This window comes from Cervus canadensis, chromosome 10, assembly GCF_019320065.1.
Source record: "Cervus canadensis isolate Bull #8, Minnesota chromosome 10, ASM1932006v1, whole genome shotgun sequence".
Lineage (NCBI taxonomy): Eukaryota > Metazoa > Chordata > Mammalia > Artiodactyla > Cervidae > Cervus > Cervus canadensis.
Window position 1 is genome coordinate 61188357 of NC_057395.1, and position 21514 is coordinate 61209870.

The following is a 21514-nucleotide window of genomic DNA, read 5'->3' on the forward strand; positions in this document are numbered from 1 at the left end:
GGTACTGAGGCTGAGTCTGTTTCCTGGTCCCAACTCCCCACTTCATGAAGCCCCTGAAAGGCCCCCTGCAGGCTGAGTCACCTTCCGGATGAGTCACCTCCCAGGGCCTGGTCCCACCAGCTCCAGACAAAGGTGCCCTTTGGCTGCTAAGCCCAGGTGATCTCCTCGGCGCCAGAGCTACACTAATCCTCTCGGGGCCCCAGGGGGCAGGCTGGCCTCATGGCCACCAGGACCTGGCTGGTCTTGGGGCTGAGGACAGCACTTAACTTCATGTGTGCACCGCCCTCTACAGTTTACAGTAGGCGTTGATCCCTGCTCTCTGGTGGGAGGGAAGGGCGGGTGGAGAAAGGCTCGGTTGCCCTCTTTGCCCCACAAAGCTCCAGGCATGTTCCAGACATTTCCTCTGCAATCCTGGAAACCCTGCTGGAGAAGTGTGATATTCTGTCCATTTCTCAGATGGCCAAACTGAGGACCCAGAGAAGAAGGGATTGTCCAGAGCTGAGAGGGCAAGTGGGATGTGGGAACACAGGCATGTGTGGTTCTTGGGGTCCCTGCCCTGGAACCCTCCTAGCCCTTACAGGTGATCAGTTGGTCCAGGGCCTGGGTTCAGGCACCCACTCACACCCCTTGTGAGTTTTACCAACTTGCTGCCCTGTGGTTCCAGCAGGGACCCAAGATGATGAGAATAAAAATAGCGCCTACTGAGCACGTACTGGGTGCTGGGCCTTGTTCTCACCACTTTGCATGATTAGATCACTGACTTTTACGACATCCTTTTGAGGCCAAGTCATTCTGGTCACCATCTTGACACCAAAGAAACAGCCTTGGAGAAAACTGGCAGCAGAATTCAAACCGCGCCTCTGGCTCCAAAGTCTGTTTTCCACTGAAGCACCCGCCGCAGATGAGGAAACAGTCCCAGAGAGGCGCTGGCCCAGGGTCTAGTAGTGACACTGGTGAGGTTGGCAGGACCTGATATCGCCCATGCCTGCCTTCAGAGTCTCCACAGCTCTCAGACGGCAGGGAGGAAGCATCTCCCTGCAGAGTTCAGGGGAACACTTGTTTATGCTCAGCCTGGCTTGAGAGCAGGCCTCAGTGGGGGAGAGAAATGCCCCCTCGCCCAAGAGAGCTTCTCAGATGGGCTTCATGGGTAAGGAGGAAGTGTCATCAATTAAGCATGGAGGTAGGGGGTCTTCCCTGGTGGTCCAGTGGTTAAGACTCTGCACTTTGAATGCAGGGGGCATGGGTTTGACCCCTGGTCAGACAACTAAGACCCCATGTGCAGTGGGGTATGGCCAAAAAGTAAAAAAAATAAACATGAAGGTAGAGCCTGGGCCTGGGTTAAGGGTGGGAAGCAAGGAGGACTCAGATTACTCCCCAGGTTGTGTGCAGTGATTGAGAGCATTCGTTCATTCATTCATTCATTTGCTGCACTGGCGTCTGTGCCTGTGCTGGGCTGGGAGTGGGGCACAGGCCTGGTTTGCCCAGAGCAAGGCCATCTCAGTAGGGCGGCAGAGGGCCTTGGGCGTCCACAGGCAGCATCCGAGTTGGGGGTTATCACAGCATTCTAGAGAGGCTGGCATTTCTGCACTGGTGTGACTAACAGAATCTGGGGAAGGGTGTTCTTTGGCAGAGAGGGCACGTGCAGAGGCTGGGAGACAGGGAGGCTGGGGGTGGTGGTAGTGAGAGGAATGGGCACCTTTCGGTGTGGAAGGCAGATCCACCTTCAGTGCCAAGGAAGAGGTCTGGTCTGTGTTCTAGCAGGTCTTGGAGGGGGCAGTGGCTGCCTCTGAGGGGTGGGAGCAGGTGCTGACTGAGAAAGAACAGGAAGGAAAATTCTGGAGTGATGAAAATTGCAGGGAGCCGGCCTGAATGTACAGGCCCCTTACGGCCCTAAGAGAGAACAAAAGGTCTCTCTTTGTCCTGCCACCCCTTCTTGTTAAAGTATAGACTGGCATTTGTCTCCTTCAGGGAAACATCCTGGTGACCTTTTGCCTGTTTTCCTGGTGCTGATAAACTCGTCATGCCTGAACCTGTTTTCTATCTAGTTAATGTTCTATTGATGAAGCCTGTTTTCTATCTAGTGCTATTGATCTTAATCATGTTGGGCGATAGGGTAATTAATGCTTTACTGATCTTAAGTGTGGGAATTTAAAACATCTGTAGCTCTGCACGTATGCAAACCCTCGACCTATTCTTAGTAACTCCTGTTAGCATATATATAGGCGTGGTATTCTTCAATAAAGTTGTCGGAGTCAGACGCAAGCGGACTCCGTCCCTCTCAACCCCATCTTTCTGAGTCTTATTTTCCTAGGTACTCTGGTAATTGCGTTCTCGACCAGTTCGTTTGCTGGCAGGCTCTGGCAGAAAATATGTTAAGACAGGGGTGCAAGCTACATACTGTATAACATTGTCACTATTTAAATAAACACTTAATATTTATGATTTTCACTGTATGCAAATTTTACATCTAAAGAAGTGGATCATTATGGCATGCATGTTAAAGTGTTTAGAGGGAAATATATTGTTAACTGCAACTTTCTTTGAAATACATTTTAAAAATATTTTTTTATTTTTACTTATTTGGCTGCACTGGGTCTTAGTTGTGGCATGCAGGATCTTTAGACATGGCATGCGGGATCTTTAGTTGTGCCATGCAAACTCTTAGCTGCGGCATGTGGGATCTAGTTCCTTGATCAGGGATCGAATCCAGGGCCCCTGTATTGGGAGTGCAGAGTCTTGGCCACTGGACCACCAGAGAAATCCCTGAAATACATTTGTCTTTTTTTTTTTTTTTACCTGAACGAGTCTGGTGTTTATTTCTCTCTTGCAACAGGTGCTAAATGGGGAACTCATCAACCGGGGGCTCTAGAGGTCAGGGAGAGTAATAGTAAAGGACACAAGAAAGTGTGTTCTTGTGAGTGTGGCTGACAGGAGAGTAAAGGAGAGCTAACTTGTGAGAGATGGGGACATGATCAGCCCCTCCCAAGGGGGCTTCTCAGGTCAGCGTGTTCCTGACTAGAATGGAGACGATGCTCAGGAACAAAGCTGACTGCACCAATTGCGCATTATCTTCTATATCCTCTTCAAGTGTGTATTCTCCTATGATGTCCCTCTCCAGATTACTAGGTCCTTGGAAATTGCACATGTTCGCACCACAACAATTAACCCAATAAAAACTGTTAAATCTATGAGTTGTCTTTCTTCTGGGGGCTTCTGGAGGCTCTTCGGATCTATACATAAATGTGCAGTTAAATGTGCAGTTCTTGACGACGAGTATGTCCCGAGAATTCAAACGCATGGAGACAGTATAACAGCGCCTAATATGATAAGGACACGTTCTAAGTTCTGGACAGTTAAAGGTGTTTTTCACTACACACTCATAGCACTGTACGTCATAGGTCCAGGGCTCAACGAAGCCCAGTGGCCATCCCATGAAGAGGAGGAAGGCAAAGAGGAGCATCATCCCTGTGGGGGCTTGAACCTCTGGAGCCTTCAGTCCCCGTGTTCTGTGAAGACCTTCTGGAATCTTCCCTGATCCTCGCGTCCTGCCACATTTGTCTTTTTTTAAAAGATGGATTAATGGATGAATAGATACATAGTAAAGTAAGCATAAGAAAATACTGATGGTTGATGTAGCTGGTGGGTGGAATATGACAAGTGTATGGGTGCTCACTGTACAATTTTTTCAGATTCACTGGATGTGTGGACATTTCATAATGAAATATTGGGAGAAAAACGTCTGCAGATCAACAGAAGCCAGTCTGCTTGTTCTCTTCACACTTGCCCTAAGTTTGAAGAGTCAGGTAAGTTCATCTCCTCGAATCCTCAAATCAGTCCTGTGAGGCAGGTATTCTACCCACTTAACAGAAGGAAATACGTGATGAGAGGCAGGGAACAGGGGAGTGGCTGACCCAGGGTCATACAGTGAGTTCTGGGTTGAGTGACACTGAACCAGGGTCAGCTTGATGCTGAGTCTGGGCACAGCTGTCTGCCCTGGCCAGCTGGAGTGGGCAGTGCTTGCTTTTGTGCTGAAAACTAGGTGCTTCTGGGGGTGCTTCCACTTCCCCCATCTGGGGTCCTAGCTAGGGTCTCCAATAATGTGCCCAGACCAGGGGCTGATAAGCCCCAGCTCATGTGACACCATCCGGGGCTGAACAAGTTCTCAGAATTGGCCACAAACCGCAAACCCTTGTGGTTTTGATTCCGGTCTAGAATCCGGTCTCTCATAATTACATGGTGTTTCCCTCCCTGGGTCAGGGATCAGACTCCTGCTGCTATATAAGGCCAGCCTGCGACCAGATTCAGCCAAAGCAGAGGGCCCGGTGAATGGGACCTCTCAAGACCGAGCTGCAGGGACCTCCCGGGGGGTAAGGAGGTGCCCCCTCCCTCTTCAGAGTCTGGGCAGGGGGAGTCTGAGGTCTGGGGAGGCAATGAGGTGTGTCCCAGACTGGAGACCTGCCTGGGTAACCCGTTTCTGAACCTCAGTGATCTTGTCTGCAACATGGGCATAGTCAGGAGACCTCTCAGGGATCAACAGAAGGGCCTGAGTCCCTTGAATGACATGGGTGAGCAGAGCTGCACTTATCTTCCCCAGGAATGTTGGGGTTGGGTACCTGGGACCTTTGCTACCTCCCTGAGACGGGCTTGCTGATGCCAGAAATCCCTCCTTTGATGCCCATCTTTTTTTTTTTTAAAATCATAGTAAATGTTTATTGGTTTTTTTTTTCCAGATACAATAGACTTTATTTATTTTTTTTCCATTTTCTCTCTTTTTTTAATTTTAATTTTATTTTTTTTACTTTACAACATTGTATTGGTTTTGCCATACATTGACTTTTTTTTTTCATTTATTTTTATTAGTTGGAGGATAATTACTTTACAATATTGTAGTGGTTTTTGTCATACATTGACATGAATCAGCCATGAATTTACATGTATTCCCCATCCCGATCCCCCCTCCCACCTCCCTCTCCACCCGATTCCTCTGGGTCTTCCCAGTGCACCAGGCCCGAGCACTTGTCTCATGCATCCAGCCTGGGCTGGTGATCTGTTTCACCCTAGGTAATATACATGCTTCGATGCTGTTCTATTGAAACATCCCACCCTCACCTTCTCCCACAGAGTCCAAAATTCTGTTCTGTACATCTGTGTCTCTTTTTCTGTTTTGCATATAGGGTTATTGTTACTATCTTTCTAAATTCCATATATATGCGTTAGTATACTGTATTGGTCTTTATCTTTCTGGCTTACTTCACTCTGTATAATGGGCTCCAGTTTCATCCATCTCATTAGAACTGATTCAAATGAATTCTTTTTAATGGCTGAGTAATATTCCATGGTGTATATGTACCACAGCTTCCTTATCTATTTGTCTGCTGATGGGATGCCCATCTTTTTAACTGAAGGTGGTGATCCCTCTTTGAACAGAGAATTCTCTGGGCGGTGGGGTTAGGATGAGGTGAGGAAGCCAGGGGAAAAAAACTCTTGAATATATTAGACCGTAATATTCTTGTATGAATGAGTTCCCCTGAAATTCTTCCTAGGAGAGCAGGGAAAGAATGTAGGGGCTGTGTGAACTTCAGGGGATGTAGAGGGCAGGAGAAAGGGAACAGGGTGCATATGTGGAGGGGGTTGAGGCCAACAATTTCATAGTTTTGCCTGGAAGGAACCATGTTCTGTTTTGATTCTCTGAGGCTGGCGAATGGGTAGACTGGTTTGGTGGAGTAAGAGAAGTTTATTAGACATGAAGGCAGCAAAATAAAATTTCCTAGGGGTTGACCTGCTCATCCCCAAATGCATGCTTCACCCCCCATCTCATAATACTTCACATCCACTTCTTAGGGGTGTGAAATAATAATCCCCCCAAAATAGCTACTGTTTATTGAGTGTCTGCTATGTACCACATATGATGTGCTGATGACTGCATGTATGTGCATGCTAAGTCACTTCAGTTGTCTCTTTGTGATGCTATGGACTGTAGCCCACCAGGCTCCTCTGTCCATGGGATTCTCCAGGTAAGAATACTGGAGTGGGTTGCCATGCCCTCCTCCAGGGGATCTTCCCCAGCCCATGGGTTGAACCCACATCTCTTATATATACTGCATTGGCAGGTGGGCTCTTTACCCCTGGTGCCACCTGGAAAGCCATGATGGTGACTAGGAAGCTGTAATTCAAAAGGTCAAATCTCTCTTCTAAGGATTAGAATCCAGAGAGGTCTGATCTGGGGCCCTTAATCTTAATGACATGATGATGGAACAGTCTCCTCCAAAGAGATGGGAAGGGGTATTTGCTAGCTGGCTGGATGCATGCAAGTGTGGCTTGGTGAATGTATTGACAAGGGGATGGACTGATGGAAAGATGTATAGATGATGGAGCTATGAAAGGAAGGAAGGAAGAAAGGATAGGTGGATGGATATAAGATCAGCTTGCTGGTTGGTTGGGTCATGGATAAATGATGGATAGATGGGAAGAAGGATGGATGGATGGATGAATAAGAGGGGGAATGGATGGTTGATGAGTGGGTGAATGGATGGATGGATGAGTGAATGGAAGGATGGATGGGTGAGTAGTTGAGTGAACAGATGAGTAGATTTCTCTAGAAATCTCTGGAGAAATTTCCTCAGTCTGCCTTCTACTAATTTGCTATTTTGATTGGAATCCCCAATACTCAGAGTATTTTTTCTCTATTCCTGAAGCTCCATTTGTAAATTTTCATCTGGGGAGATATTAATAAAACATCTGTGTTATGGGACAGTTTGGTTAATGGTATCTCCAGAGTCACTGCAATTTGACAAACTCAGAAGGTGGTATCAGGAACTCTGGACCTGCCCTGTTCTATGCCCTTGGGTGGTTTCCCCTGTTTCTGGGCCTCAGAGTCTTGATGTGACTCTTGATGGGTTGGGGAGGGGTGGTGCTAACTCCAGCTGCTGGGCAGGGTGGTGACACCCAGCCATGGCCCTATGACCTGCTGTTTCCTTTGCAGAGAAGCGTGCAAGCATGTGGACGGCGTGGTGTGTGGCTGCTCTGTTGGTGGCAGCTGTGTGTGGCGCCCACCAAGGTACACACAGCACCCTCAGGGTTTCCAAAGCCGTGCTGAGCAAAGGTGAGTCCAGCCCTGCAGAGGGTGGATAGTGGCAGGGGGTGGTTAGGGAAGTCCAGCCAACTCTCAAATTCCCAAGCACTTTCTTGCTCACTGGCAGATTCTACATCAGAAGGATGGGTGGCTTCTCTCTGGGCCTTAGTTTCATTTTTTCCGTAGGCTCCCACTTACTGAGCACTTGCTAGGGGCCAGACACCATGCTGGGGAGTTTACGATTGAGGCAGTAGAAAGCAGCGATTAAGAGCTTGAGTCTTGGAGTCAGCCTTCCTAGAGTTCAGATATTGGCTATATGACCTTAAGTCTATGACTTGAGTTCTCTGAGCCTCAGTTTTCTCACCTGCAAAAAGGGTGTCATTATGGTCCCCATCTCAGAGGACTGATAAAAGAATCTAATGAGATGAATGACATTTTGAAAACTTATCGCAGTTCCTGGTTCATAGAAAGCACTCAAAGTGGGAGCTGTCATTGATCCTGCCTTCAGTTCTTAGGGTCTTGCTTTTGTCATCTGGCAAATCAGGACATGTCTCCTGCCCTCATTCCTGTCTAAGGCTGTCATAGAATGAAAAAAGGGGTCATTTCCTCAGTGTCACAGGCCTCAATTTCTTTATCCATCAAGTGGGGACAATAATTCTGGCCTTGACTGTTTTCCAGGAATAAATTGGAATAATGCACTAAGAAGTAGGGTTTTTTTGTTTGTTTGTTTTTTACACTGTAAAGTGTGGAGTGCTTGGAAGGAAGGATCATGAAGAAAATCTACCCAGGTTTGGCTGAATGGTGTCAAAATCCAGTTAAAGTGTGAGAGGTCAAAGCCAGCTGCTATTGAGTTCACGGGGATGTCAGGGCTGGTCAAGAGGAGCCTTATCATTCAACCTCAGGCATTTACCAGTGGGGAAAGGGGGACCAGGGAATGAGCAGTGCTGGGGGCCGGAGGGGGAACGAGCCTCTGAATGAGACCTTTGCTTCTCCGCAGCCATCTCGGACACCTTGCAGCAAAGTGATGTTCTTCACTCAGCCCTGAGAGAGGTGCCCATGGGTAAAGCTGGTGGTGATGGTGGTGGGCCTCTCCTGGGGGGTCTGCTTGGTGGAAGTGGAGGTGGTGGGGGAGGTGGTCTTCTGGGGGGCCTGCTTGGTGGCGGGAGTGGAGGGAGTGGCGGTGATCTGTTGGGCGGAGTTGGAGGAGGCTTATTGGGTGGCAGTAGTAGCGGTGGTGGAGGGCTCCTGGGTGGCAGTGATGGGGGGCTTTTTGGTGGTGGGAGTAGCAGTGGTGATGGTGGGCTGCTGGGGGGCAGTGGTGGGGGGCTGCTGGGTGGTGGAGGCCACCGTGGTGGAGGGCTCTTGGGTGGCAGTGGTGGGGGGCTCTTGGGTGGTGGAGGCCACAGTGGTGGAGGGCTCTTGGGTGGCAGTGGTGGGGGGCTCTTGGGTGGTGGAGGCCACCGTGGTGGAGGGCTCTTGGGTGGCAGTGGTGGGGGGCTCTTGGGTGGTGGAGGCCACAGTGGTGGAGGGCTCTTGGGTGGCAGTGGTGGGGGGCTCTTGGGTGGTGGAGGCCACAGTGGTGGAGGGCTCTTGGGTGGCAGTGGCGGTGGTCTCTTGGGCGGCAGTGGTGGTGGTCTCTTGGGTGGCAGTGGTGGTCTTTTGGGCAGTAGCCGACACCGTTACGATGACTACAGACGTGCTGAATTCCCCCGAGGTGTCGGTGGTGTTCCCTACAATGACTTCCACGTCCGAGAACCACCCCCAAAGTATACCAATGGCCGCCAGCTGGGCGGTAATTACAAGTATGGTCACATTGAGACCAGTGACAACACCGCTCAGCTGGGGGGCAAATACCGATACGGTGAGATCCTTGAGTCCGATGGAAGCGTCAGGGACCTCCGAACCAGCAACTACCACAATGCTGAGAATGCACACGGCAGCCACAGGGACCACGAGCGGTACAGGTCTGCTGAAGGTGCGGCGCCCCTGGCCAGACTTCACCGGCGAGAACTGAGGCCTGGAGAGATCCCGCCTGGTGTAGCCACTGGGGCACTGGGCCCGGGTGGTTTGCTAGGCACTGGGGGCATGCTGGCAGCTGATGGCATCCTAGCGGGCCAAGGTGGCCTGCTCGGTGGAGGTGGTCTCCTCGGTGACGGAGGACTTCTTGGAGGAGGGGGCGTCCTGGGCGTACTTGGAGAGGGCGGCATCATCAGCACCGTTCAGGGCATCACTGGGTAAGGAGGGGCTGGGGTCTCCCTGTCAAGCTCCATGATGATCTCCGAACAGAATTAATTACCCCCAGGGGCCTGGAGTTGGAATAAGGATGGTCTTCAGTGTCTCATACACTTTCAGACCTGGCCTCAGGACTGGATGTCTTGAGTCTTGTATGTCTTGTATAATTTGGGATCTTGCTGTTAAAAGTCCTGAATTTGAGTCCCAGCATAGCCTTTTATATTAGCCTGTGACTTTGGGCCATTCTTTTCCTCTATCTGAATCTCAGTTTCCTCCTCTGTAGAATGGTCATAGTAATATAGTCAAGGTGGAAAAGACCCAAGATTGTGCATACATATTATAATTTCAACTATGCTCAGCCTCCTCCTCATATTCACTATTTAATTTGACCAATATTTAGAGCATCAACTACGTGAAGGGCGCTCTATTGTCCCTAGGGGCATGACCTTATGGTGAGCCAAGACAAGACACATCTCTTGTTCTGATGGGGCTTGCAGGCTGGTGGGTTATATGGCATCAGTAAAGAAGCCTGGAAACAATTAAACACTTACAATGCTAAGAAGTTCATGGAGAAGTGAGGAGGTATACAGTGGAGAGATCAGGGGAGGCTTCCCAGAGGAAGAAAACATAGACCTGAAATCTAAAGAATGTGTGGGAAGAAACCAGACAAAGGCGGGCAGGGACAGGCAGAAGGAGTAGCATTTTTACATGAAAAAAAAAAAATCAAAGCAAAATATGGAAATATAAGCAATAGACCTCCAGGCAGTGGGAGACTGGGTCATGGCATATTTTTTGCCTTTAATTTTTCTGTTTTCCAAACTCTATCCACAAATCGTAGGTCTTTCTAGAGTTGAGAAGAATGAATGAGGAGGGGGAGGTATGGGGAAGGAGGGGAGTATGGGGAAGGGGGTCCCTGGGGAGTGGGGTGCCGGGCGGTGGAGATGGCTGCCCTTTCACTGCTCTCGGTGCCCTGCAGGTTACGCATCGTGGAGTTGACTCTCCCTCGGGTGTCCGTGAGGCTCCTGCCTGGCGTGGGTGTCTACCTGAGCTTGTACACCCGCGTGGCCATCAACGGGAAGAGGTGTGTGCCCTTGGTTCCAGACGGGTCCCTGCCACCCTACATCCTTGCTGGGAGATCTGGGGCAGGTCATTTCTCCTTTTTGTCCATAATGTGGGGACTAAAAGACCTGAGGTGTCATCAGCACACACATGGCTTATACCTTTGGGCTCAGGTCATCTCCTGAGCAGCAAGTAGTGAAGGCAGCCTATGCAGAGGTTAAGATCCTGGGAGGTTGGAGTCCGGGGGCCCCTTGGGTTCAAATCCTGACTCTCTTTTAACCTGTGTGAAGTCGGGCCAGTTCTCCTAATGTCACTGAGCCATAATGTCTTCACCTGCAATGGGCACAATAAGACATATCCTTTCCCAGGTGGCTGCAGCCACTGTGACAGATGGTCTCCCTGAATAGTGTCTGCCAAGTAGTTGGTGCTCATTAGGGGACCTCAGGTGCTGGACTTTTGCATTGATTTATCCCCATGGGATGAGGTCATGCCTATAAAGCAATATGATTGAGTGGTCACCTTGGAAACCAGAATTTGGACATAAGGTTCATTTATTGACCTCTGTCCCCAGCCTTTGAAGCTCTCCTAAGTTAAGTGGGGATAGATTTGTTCACAGATGACTTGAGGGTCCAGGGAAGCCTTCTGGTTGGGGACCCCTAGACGTGAACCAGCAGCATAGTAGATGGCAGGAACCGCCAGGGCAAAAGCCGTGGTGCGATTTGGTGGTTGGGGGTTGACTCACTGTCTCCCTGGCACCATGGTCTCCTCTCCTCTAGTCTTATTGGGTTCCTGGACATCGCGGTGGAGGTGAACATTACGGCCAAAGTCCGGCTGACCATGGACCGCACGGGTTACCCAAGGCTGGTCATTGAGCGATGTGACACTCTCCTGGGAGGTATCAAAGTCAGGCTGCTGCGAGGGTGAGTACCAGTGGGCTGTGGAGTGCCTTGGCAGATGGTAGAGTGATCATTTTTTGGCAAATCATAATTTAGAACAGAGGCTCTGGAAGCAGCCTAGGGTTCCAACCTCTTCAGCTTCACTGTTGCTTTCTGTGTGACCTTGGACAGTTCTGTTGCCCTCTCTGAGCTCCACTTTCTTTATCTGTGAAATGGGGGTAATTTTTTCCCCTTTGGAATTGAGATGGCGAATGTAAAACACCTAGCGAAAATCTGGCACATTTTAAGAGTTTATGTTACTTGAATAACATGGGTATTGTGTCTAATGGTGCTCTAACTCACAGGGAAATTTCCCAGTTGATGCTGTTCAATGTGATCTTAATCAGATGTTGAGTTTTTTCTATTATACTCTACCCACAAAGTGGCTGAGTCCACACCTTGTGTCCAGAGGGGTTTTCAAGTGTCTGGATGTTGGCTGGTGTGGCCAGTATGCTGCCCTGAGATGATGGTCTCAGATGAGGGCACATCAGGGCCACTCATAACTTTCTTTTCACTCCCTGGCCCTCATCTTGGGAGATCCTCTGATTCAAGATTCAGAGAGATCTTGGTCTCTCTGAAGCCCCCTAATCCTTCCTCTCCTGTCTCATCAGTTTCTTTCTTCTCCAGCCCTCATCTTATCTAGACTGTGGGATCAGAGAAATTCACTGATGAGGGGACAGGCAAATTTGCATTTGAGCCCCAAATTTCCTATTCCTGTGGGCTTCTCTGAGTCTTTCTGCTCCAGGGTGGGTGGAGGCAGAAAAAAATCAGCCACTGGTGTTCTGGTGAGATAAGGAAGGGGAAGGAAACCTAGAAACTTCACAGACTTTTAATTCACATTTTCACAAGGAAAACTATCTGGTGGTACATTGTTCAAAATATAAAATGATAAAAAGGCATGGCCCCCTCCTTCTCCATTTCCCAACTTCCCCCTTCCCAGAGAGCTCACCTTGGTTATTTGGTTCTTGATTCTCCACCCAATTTTTTTACACAAATGAAGCAAACATGAATGTAAATTTCATTCCCCTCTGTCATTTTAACACAAATGAGCACATACTGGAAACACTGTTTTGTACTTTCCTCTCATCATTGGTCTATTGGGAGAATTTTCTGTACCAAACACGAAGTTTCCTTTTGCTTACCTTTATATGGTTGTGTAATATTCCACTGTTTGGTTGAACTGTCATTGATTTGCTCTCTCTTCAGGCTTCTCCCCAACCTCGTGGACAACTTAGTAAACCGAGTCCTGGCCAATGTCCTCCCTGACTTGGTAAGAATCCATCCCGGGACCAGGAGCAGGAAGTACAAACTTTCCCCAGAGCGAGGGGCCACAGTGCAGCCTCCGTTCCTGGAGGCACAGAGGTGACCCAGAAGGGGAGAGGGAGCCAGGGGGCTGGGACGTGTCCTTGGGGGGTCTGGAAAGGGGCCTAAGGAATGCGGAGGGACAGATTAGTGAGGGGATAAGGAAGTGAGGCTTGAGATACACACAGTTCTTGGTTGGAAACCCAGCTCCAGCACTTCCAAGCTGGGTGGCAGTCACATCACCTCTCTGAGTCTCAGTTTTCCCATCTGTAAAATGGGGATCATGAGAAAGCCTTCCCCACAGGGCTGCGGGGAGGACAGGACAGGGCCACTCACAGAAAGGCAGTCAGTACAGTTGCTAGTATCATTGTTCTCATCTGTGTACGACTCCCCAACCCCCTGCGTGGTCACCAGGATTCCATGCCCTCTCTCCCCTGCAGCTCTGCCCCATCGTGGACGTGGTGCTGGGCCTTATCAACGACCAGCTGGGTCTCGTGGACTGTAAGTCCTTCCTTCTTTGCTTCATTCACCCAACATCTTCTAGCACCTGATCTGGGCCCAGCCCTCAGAAGGGGCCAGGGACACAGCAGTGTCTGGGAGGAGGGCCCTGTGTGGTGCACACAGTGCTGTGTGTCTGACGCCAGGGGAGAGGGGCTGCCTGGCCCTCCCTCTTGTCCCCGGACACCCCTCCACCCAAGCCCCAGAGGGAGGAGCTTCCCGCTTGGACCCCTGGGCACTGTGGCTCCGGATGGTGTCGGGATGCTGGGTTTACTGCCCGCAGGCAGTGTGTGGACTTGGAGAGGCTCTTCCCAGTTTCCTCATCTCTAAAATGGGGGAGTTGGCCTCAACTCCTAGAGAGACTGGAGTGACTAGCACTAGATTAGAGAGTGACAGACGCCATGGAGACCGTCCAGGTCTTCAGATTCAGGCTCCGACACTCACCCTTGATCCAGGATTTCAGAGTAAACATTCCTGAAGGCAAGTCTGCCCTGTGTGGTTGTCCAGGTCATGCACTCCATGATTCCAGGGTCCCATTCAGATAAATCACAGAATAATGGTAGCACCAGTTGGGCAGTACACAGTCTCTACAGCCATACAGGGTTGGAAGAGGCCAGAAGTTAGGGCCCTTTATCACAAGCAGTCAGAGAAATGCCAAACTCAATTAAGCACCACGTTGTGGAGCCCCATAATTTCTTCCCAGTACAGCACTTCACAGCTTACAAAGCTTATCAATATGCAGAATCTCATTGCCCACCCCCAACTCCCAATATGGCCCGAGGACTTCTGTTAAGCCTATTTTACAGGGGAGGAAATGGAGATTCAGAGAGGTGCAGTATCTTGACCAAGATCACACAGCAAGGAAGAGGCAGAGCTGGGGTTTGAACCCAGAATGCCTGCTCTTTCCATGGTGTCTGGAGCCAGAACCTTGCTGCCCCACTCTCCTCAGGTCACAAAGAAGGTGTCTGGGTGGGTGGGTCGGGGGAGCCTCCTGTGACCCCCACCTTTGCCTGCAGCTCTGATTCCTCTGGGGATACTGGGAAGTGTCCAGTATACCTTCTCCAGCCTGCCGCTCGTGACTGGGGAATTCCTGGAGCTGGACCTCAATGTGAGTGCCTGGGCTCAGGTGGGGGAGGTGTGAGCGAGGACCCCACCTCCCCTGACCCCTCCCCTGGCCCCCCCACCCCCACACCCCCTGCCACCAGGGCTGCTGCTGAATGCCTGGGAGGCAACATTTGAACAAGACCTTTTCCTGCTTGGATGAGGACCTTCAAGAAGCTGTGTTGGGAAATTCAATCACAGCCAACACTCACTGTGTGCCAGGCATATTCCTAGAACTTTATGTAGATTAACCCTGAAGTAGGCACTCTTATTGAGGAAAGTAAGACACAGAGAGGTTAAGCCACTTGCCAAAGGTCACACAGCTAGTAAATGTGAACCCGGGCTTTGGAGCAGGCAGTCTGGCGTCTAGCTGTGGGAGCTGCTGCTATGGGCTTGGGTTTGTTGGAGGAGTGACTCTGGCTATTTGTGTGCTGGTAGACATTAACACCTGATTCTTCATGATTCTTTAAAAAAGTCCTAATTTGTAATGTTTGCTGATTTCCATGGTATAAGTACCCCTACCCTGACCAATTTCAGGCTACTAACATGACTTCCTAAACATAGGGTTGGAAAGAGATGCCTGGAATTGGCTCTTGTGAGCTGATGCGCACTAGCTCAAGCACACCACTGAATCAGGCCCATAACCGTGCACGTGCATGCACACACACACACGTACTTACCCTGGCCTGCACAGACACAAGTGCCTTCCACTTCCTGCATCAGACCCAGAGCAGGCACACCCATGCTCTCAAAGACACAGCACACCTGTGCACACATGTATGTGCACACTGAGTATATCCACAAGCACAGAGTGATTCAGGAGATGTTTATCAGTTAGCTGCTGTGTGCCAGACTCTGGACTGGGACTGGTGGTGAACATAACAAGATCCCTGACTTGAGGGAGGTGACCATCTACCGGAGTGGATGGGCCATCTAAGAATCACTCAAACAATTAGAGATCTTGAACTCTGAGAAAGGGGATATGATTTACCCAGGGAGGTCACAGAGGGCTTCCTGGAGGAGGTGATACTTGAGCTGAGACCAGCCAACGGAGTGGGACAGAACAAAAGAAGAGTGTGTGGGAGGAAACGGCAGGCAGGAAGCATCTATGGATGGTAGGGGTGCTGAGGTGGAGGTACAGATAGACAAGACCCTGGTGGCTGCATCAAGGAAGGGGGGTGAGGGAGGCAGAGTGACTCCAGATGAGGCAGACCACACAACACCTTTTATGCTATGGAGAGTAGTCTGGCCTTTAAAGAGTAGGTACTCCATTGTATATGGAGGGTGCATCAGCTTGCTACATTGTTAGTGGAGGGCTCTCATTCTTCTATTTCAAATATATGGCACTGAACCATGGCTTAATTATAAGTGTTCATAGAGCAGGAACTGCAAGAGAGGCTTGTTGTTCAGTCACTAAGTCGTATCTGACTCGGTGACCCCACGGACTGCAGCACATGAGGTTCCTCTGTCCTCCACTATCTCCTGAAGTTTGCTCAAATTCATGTCCATCCAGTTGGTGATGCACACTAACCATCTCATCGAGAGATGCTATTCCATCACAAATTGAATTTATGGGACCATACATGAAAGTCACTCAGACCCAGTGGGTTTAACCAAAGAAGGCTATCTGTAGGCAAATGTAGGGATTCATTCCAGCCTTCACCCCTCTCCTCCACTCTTCTCTCTGCACCTCTCCCCCTCTTTCTTCTCTACTTCCCCAGACTTTGGTTGGAGAAGCTGGAGGAGACCTCATCGACTACCCACTGGGGCGGCCAGCCTTGTCTCCCAGGCAGAAGATGCCAGAATTGCCCCCCATGGGCGACAACACCAACTCGCAACTGGCCATTTCTGCCAACTTTCTGGGCTCGGTGCTGACTCTCCTGCAGAAGCAAGGGGCCCTGGATATTGACATCACCGATGGCATGGTGAGTCAGGGCCCCCGGGACGGGGCGGAGGGGCAGCGCTCAGCTCACTGTTGATTCTCTCTAGTCCCCAGTGTCCTGGAAATGGCTTGAAAGCAAAGACTGTGGACAGTCCACCCCTTAACTCATGACACTAAACAACATCGAAACGTTGCTCCCTGTCCAATTCTACATAATTTTATTCCAAACCTTTAAAAAAGCATAATATAAATCCATATGTCTGTAACTCAGTACAAGTGTTTTGAATCCTTTTGCTTGGTAAACATTGATAATGCATAACTAAGAAACATAAGAATAAAATATCACCTTTAGGTATGTTCCAGAGTCATTTTCTCTCCAAATCTTTTCTTTTAAAACATTTTAAGCTTTCATCAAAGCTGCAAAATAATACAATTAATGTCATAATATCCTTCACCTAGATTCACCAGTTAATATTTTGCCACATATGCTTTATATCTATCCATCCGTCCATCCACCTATCTTTATCTATCTGTCTGTCTATCTATCTATCTACGTATCCCTCTATCTGCTGTTGGACAGCTTGAGTGTTTGGAGTCATCACATTTTGTTCCATAAAATTCAGTGTGTATCTCATAAGAACAAGAGTTTCTCAAAATAACCCCATCATGTGCCTTATGTCAACCTTGATTCTACCAAGAGGAAAGTCTCCATTTGGTGCCAGTCTGATGTGACCCTCCCTTAAACTTTTAGGTGTCCTCTTTTAACTCAGGGAGAACAGAACTTACCCCCCCCACCCCCCACCCCCCACAGACAATGGTATCCACGCACAGTGTGAGGTCATTGTTTTGTTTTTGTTGCATTTAGTTTTACAGATGCCATCACCTTCTGTCAAGTGGTACTGGCTTTCCATTTCTTAGTATTTGATAATTTTTAAAAGTTAGTCATTTAAGGAAGATATTAGCTAAATAATAGCACAGGTAGTTCAGGGATATGGCGGCATCATGCACTTAATGGACACTGGGTTTCACACATGGACCTGCTGATGTCCATCTTGTTAAAGACTCACATTTTTAGAGAAGAAAGGTTCAGATCTTGCCTCCTGCACTGAAAAGTCCTGTCTGTGGAAGCTTCAGCGGCTGCCCCATCCACTTAACCCCCAAATGGCTACCTCGCTCTGCATGGTGGCCCCTGTTGGACCTGTGGTGCCTCCCCAGAGGCCTTCAGGGAGAGGACATGCCTCCACTGGTTGTCTGAGAGGGGTAGAGGTTTAATCACTGTGTTAGCAACTCCTGTCTGTCTCCATAGCCTCAGGGACCCATACAACCTTTCTTCTTTCCCTACAGTTTGAAGAGCTTCCTCCACTCACCACGTCCACACTGGGAGCCCTGATTCCCAAGGTACGTATGGGTGGTGCCTCCCCTCGCCTTCAGCCCCACGTTCCCTTTCACTGTCCCAGGAGCTGGGTAGGAAGGGAAGACACTCAGCGCTAGGGTGGGAGATCCAACGTTCTCCCCGCACCTTGAAAGTACAGTGAGAAAGGCTTGGAGACCAGACCCCTGGGGGTGTGTGGGCGCAGAGCGCTGAGGTGGAAAGCACCTGAGCTCTAGCCATGGACTGGCCTGCCTAGGTCTAATCCCAGCCTGGTCACTTCCTCGCTGTGTGTCTTTGGGCAAGAGTCTTAATGTCTCTGAGCCTTAGTTTCCTCATCAGTCAAAGGAGGATGCTAATAACTATTACACAGGTTCATCCAGGAGGGCAAAGGGGATGATGCTCGTAAAGATACTGATGCAGAGCTTGGTGGTGGAGAGCATGGAGGCCTAGAGGGAAAGAGCCACATCTTTGGAGCTGACAGACATGAATTTGACTCCAGCTCAGCACATCCCAACCATTCTCCCTTAGGCAAATGACCTCTCTGAGCCTCGGTTTTCTTACCTGGACGACCTCACAGGATGACTGCAGCTCTGGGATTTGAATCTAGGCCCAGAGTGGGCATTTGATAAATGTTAACTGGATGGCATCACCGACTCAATGGACATGGGTTTGGGTGGACTCCGGGAGTTGGTGATGGACAGGGAGGCCTGGCGTGCTGTGGTTCATGGGGTCACAAAGAGTCGGACATGATTGAGCGACTGAACTGAAATGAAATGTTAACTGTGATCGTTCTTGTTAATAATAACATTAAAAAAAAAAGCAAATGCAAATGCAGTCTTGGATCAGCTGCCATATACAGTTGGAACAAAGGCTTTTCTGATCCCAGTTCTTGTCCTAGCTCTGGTTCCAGGCCTGCTACCCTGAACCTGGCAGCAAAGAGCTTCTTAAATGGTGTTATACAGGTGCCAAAGATTTCTGTAATTGACAGCCATTTTAGACATTTTTCATCTCCTGTCTACCTGTCCCATCTTGTTCTGGGTGGAATTCAAAGGAAAGGAAACTGCACTCAACAAATGGTCACTATCGCCCTCGTGTGGTTGAATGCTGAATGGCAGGGCACAGTTGACACAAACGGAGGCATCACCAGGAGGCAGGCGGACCCCTCAATCAACTAACTGGACTTTTGTTTATCAGACCACTTCTTACATGCACTGCAATTTATGGTTCATGAAAGTTGTTAAGAATCCACAGTTTCATGTGGTTTTAATCCTCCTCCCATCCATTGGGCCAGAAGGGAGGAGAAACCCAGTTTACAGGTGGGGAAACCAGTTCAGGGCGGCCACACCACGTGGCGGCAGCCCAGCTGAGTTCAGTGAAGCAAAGACTCAGGCTATGGGGCTGGGCCTGTAGCAGGGAGGGACTGAGGCTAGGCATGGAGGAATGTCTCCCGGAGTTACCAGGAGGTGCTTGAACAGAGCCAGGATAGGTATCCAGAGTTTTCTGCTGCTGTGGAGAGAATTCAAGGTAACCTCTCAGGGTTCCTGTGAATGGAGAGTTGTGAATTCTTGGAGATTCTGCATGTTGGGGTGGAGGTGGTTGGGACACTGGGCCCCTCTGTGGAAATATCCTGAAAACCCTTTTGTAAAAAGCCAATGAGCCAAATTATCAATTTGTTGAGAGGCAATTTGCCCAAAGGTGAGTCCACTGAGTGGCCAATTGGCTATATTTATTAGATTTGCTGTTAGATGAAGAGTTTTCCAGAAGAGTTTCACCTTGAATGTGGTCAGGAAAATGAACGCCTTCTTAGGATCAGGACATACCCTGCTGCACTGGATATAGAAAAGTTGACGTTTAAATTGGTTTCTTTTTAAAGTAACTTTGGGATTTTTTCCATATATTTATGCTCACTTAACATATTTAAGAAAAATGTTCCTTAAACTTTTTTGGTAAAGCAGTTATTTAGTAAATATGGGGGCTGGTCGTTTGATGACTTGTCCCTTTAGCCCATTTGGAGGAATCAGTTAGCAGCAAGCAGGCTCTGATCCCTCCCGCCATATATCTCCAGAGACCCCAGCAAATCCAGGCGGGGTGGGGGGCAGGCTGTGCCTTGCTCTGGGAATTTCACTGTGAGGCACCTGGAATTGTAGACTTTCTCATTCCAGGTGGGACATCCGGAGTCAGTAGGAAGGGAGAGAGGTCCTGGGCTCCCGAGTCACACAGACCTGGCCTAGAATCTCAGCTCTCCTGTTGGCCTTGGACAATTTGCTTGATGTTTCCCCTCTGAGCCTCAGTTTTCTCATCTGTAACATGGAGAAAAGCAACGTATGGAACTGTGACGAGTCAATGAAATCATGAATGTCCAACACCAAGCTCAGTGCCCCTCCCCCACCCCTCCCCCTCCCCCCTCCCCCCTCCCCCAGGACCCTATCTCCCTAAGGACCAGGTTTTGAGCATTTCCACAGTATCAGTGTCAGGTATTGAGTTTGAAGCTTTGCTGGCATGATTACATTGAATTCTCATGATATCTCTTTGTGAGAGGCTTGGAGAAGATTGCCCCTGGCCAAACCCCACAGTGGTTGGAGGCTTTGCGTGTGGTTTGTAGGACTCAAGCAATATTGCTGAGTCTGAGGGGATCCAGTGTGGGACCCCCTGCTCTGTGCTTAGAGGTTGGCTGATGACCCCCTGAGTTCCCCTCCGCTATGGAGGGCCCTGCTCACCCCACCTGGTGTCTGCCCACAGGTGTTCCAGCAGTACCCTGAGTCCCGCCCCCTCACCATCAGGATCCAGGTACCGAACCCACCTTCCGTGACGCTGCAGAAGGACCAGGCGGTGGTGAATGTGTTCGCCACCTCTGAGGTCATGGTCTCCCAGCCCAATGACGTCGAGACCACCATCTGCCTCATCGATGTGGTGAGTGGGGGTGGGAGGTCATGTGGTCTCTGGGAGCCTGCAGACACCTTCAGAGCCCCCCACGCCCCCCCATAGTGACTATGAGATGGATTTGGGGGCCACATGACCTGATTCAAATCCAAGCTTTAAGGGCATTTGTGGCTGTGTGACCTTCGGGCTTCATTTTTTTCCTGTACCCCATGGCAGTGGCAGCAGGGCATTAATGAGATGCTCAGGAAAGTACCAGAAACACCAGAAGGAAGCCAAAAGTGCTGGCTGGTATTATTTTCACAGGTTGTGTACCACAACCCATGCTGAAGCAGTCCTCAGTCATTTGTTCAGCAATATTTATTGAGTACCTACTATGTGCTGTGTTTTCTACTATAGGCTGGAGAAAGGGGAACAAAACAGGTAGTTCTGGCTTTCTTGTCCATGGTACTCAGGAGGAAAAGATACAAATCAACAATTTCCACAATTATTTCATAGAGGGGAATTCTCTTAAAATGATGTAATTCCTTTGATCGAAAGTCTTTCTCTCAAACTTACACACAGCCCATCCTCTGTCATCCACAAAGTCCTTCCTGAGCATCCTCCGGTCACCTTTCGGCTTCTCGGTGTTCCTCCAACCTGCCAGGCACAGTCCCACTCGGGGACTTTGTCTCGAATGCTCTTCTCCCAGACATCTGCGTGGCTCACAGCCTGACTTCCATCAGGTCTCTGATCTAATGTCACCTTTTCCGAGAGGTCTTCCCAGACCACCTGTCTCAAATACTCCCACCCCTCCCATCTCTCTCCCTGTCTCCCTTGCTTTACATTGCTCATAGCCGTAATGTGATATTATTAAATGAATTCATTGGTTAGTTTATTACTGGGCAGAGACCCAGACCATTTTATTCACTGTAGGATCCCCAGAGCCAGGCACAGAATCTGGCACACAGGAGGTGTTTGGTAAATATTTGTGGAAGGAAAGTGCTCACTTGTATTGAGTGCCATTTCCCCCTCGGTGGTGAAAGGTTCGGGCTCAGACACTTAGGGTTCTGTTCTGTCTGCTGTATCTTCCCAGTCTCTCCTCCCAGGGCTGGAGACGTGGTGAGCCATCTCTAGTATGGGAGGTGGGTGTTCTCGGCTGGAGCGCACATGGAGTCCATGCTAGGCTTCTCAGATGAGAACTT

At 49.5% G+C, this 21514-nt stretch overlaps 2 protein-coding genes across 2 annotated transcripts in view; one reads left to right on the forward strand and one right to left on the reverse strand.

The window, feature by feature from the left end:
• Positions 1 to 2796: 2796 nt before the first annotated feature.
• LOC122448970 (glycosyl-phosphatidylinositol-anchored molecule-like protein) lies at positions 2797 to 3487 on the reverse strand. Its single transcript, XM_043480637.1, has one exon. It carries the CDS (start codon positions 3461 to 3463, stop codon positions 2996 to 2998), a length of 468 nt encoding a protein of 155 aa, XP_043336572.1. The 5' UTR covers positions 3464 to 3487; the 3' UTR covers positions 2797 to 2995.
• An 854-nt stretch (positions 3488 to 4341) lies between these two features.
• The window catches only part of BPIFB4 (BPI fold containing family B member 4), a 29009-nt gene continuing 11836 nt past the window's right edge, over positions 4342 to 21514 (forward strand). Inside the window, exons 1-12 of the mRNA XM_043480034.1 lie at positions 4342 to 4367; positions 6983 to 7102; positions 8070 to 8132; positions 8787 to 9306; positions 10281 to 10385; positions 11140 to 11283; positions 12505 to 12568; positions 13041 to 13101; positions 14115 to 14206; positions 15921 to 16124; positions 17426 to 17479; positions 20193 to 20363. Of these exons, the coding sequence (XP_043335969.1) occupies positions 6997 to 7102; positions 8070 to 8132; positions 8787 to 9306; positions 10281 to 10385; positions 11140 to 11283; positions 12505 to 12568; positions 13041 to 13101; positions 14115 to 14206; positions 15921 to 16124; positions 17426 to 17479; positions 20193 to 20363 (1584 nt within the window). The 5' untranslated portion in view covers positions 4342 to 4367; positions 6983 to 6996. The remainder of the gene's footprint in view (positions 4368 to 6982; positions 7103 to 8069; positions 8133 to 8786; positions 9307 to 10280; positions 10386 to 11139; positions 11284 to 12504; positions 12569 to 13040; positions 13102 to 14114; positions 14207 to 15920; positions 16125 to 17425; positions 17480 to 20192; positions 20364 to 21514) is intronic.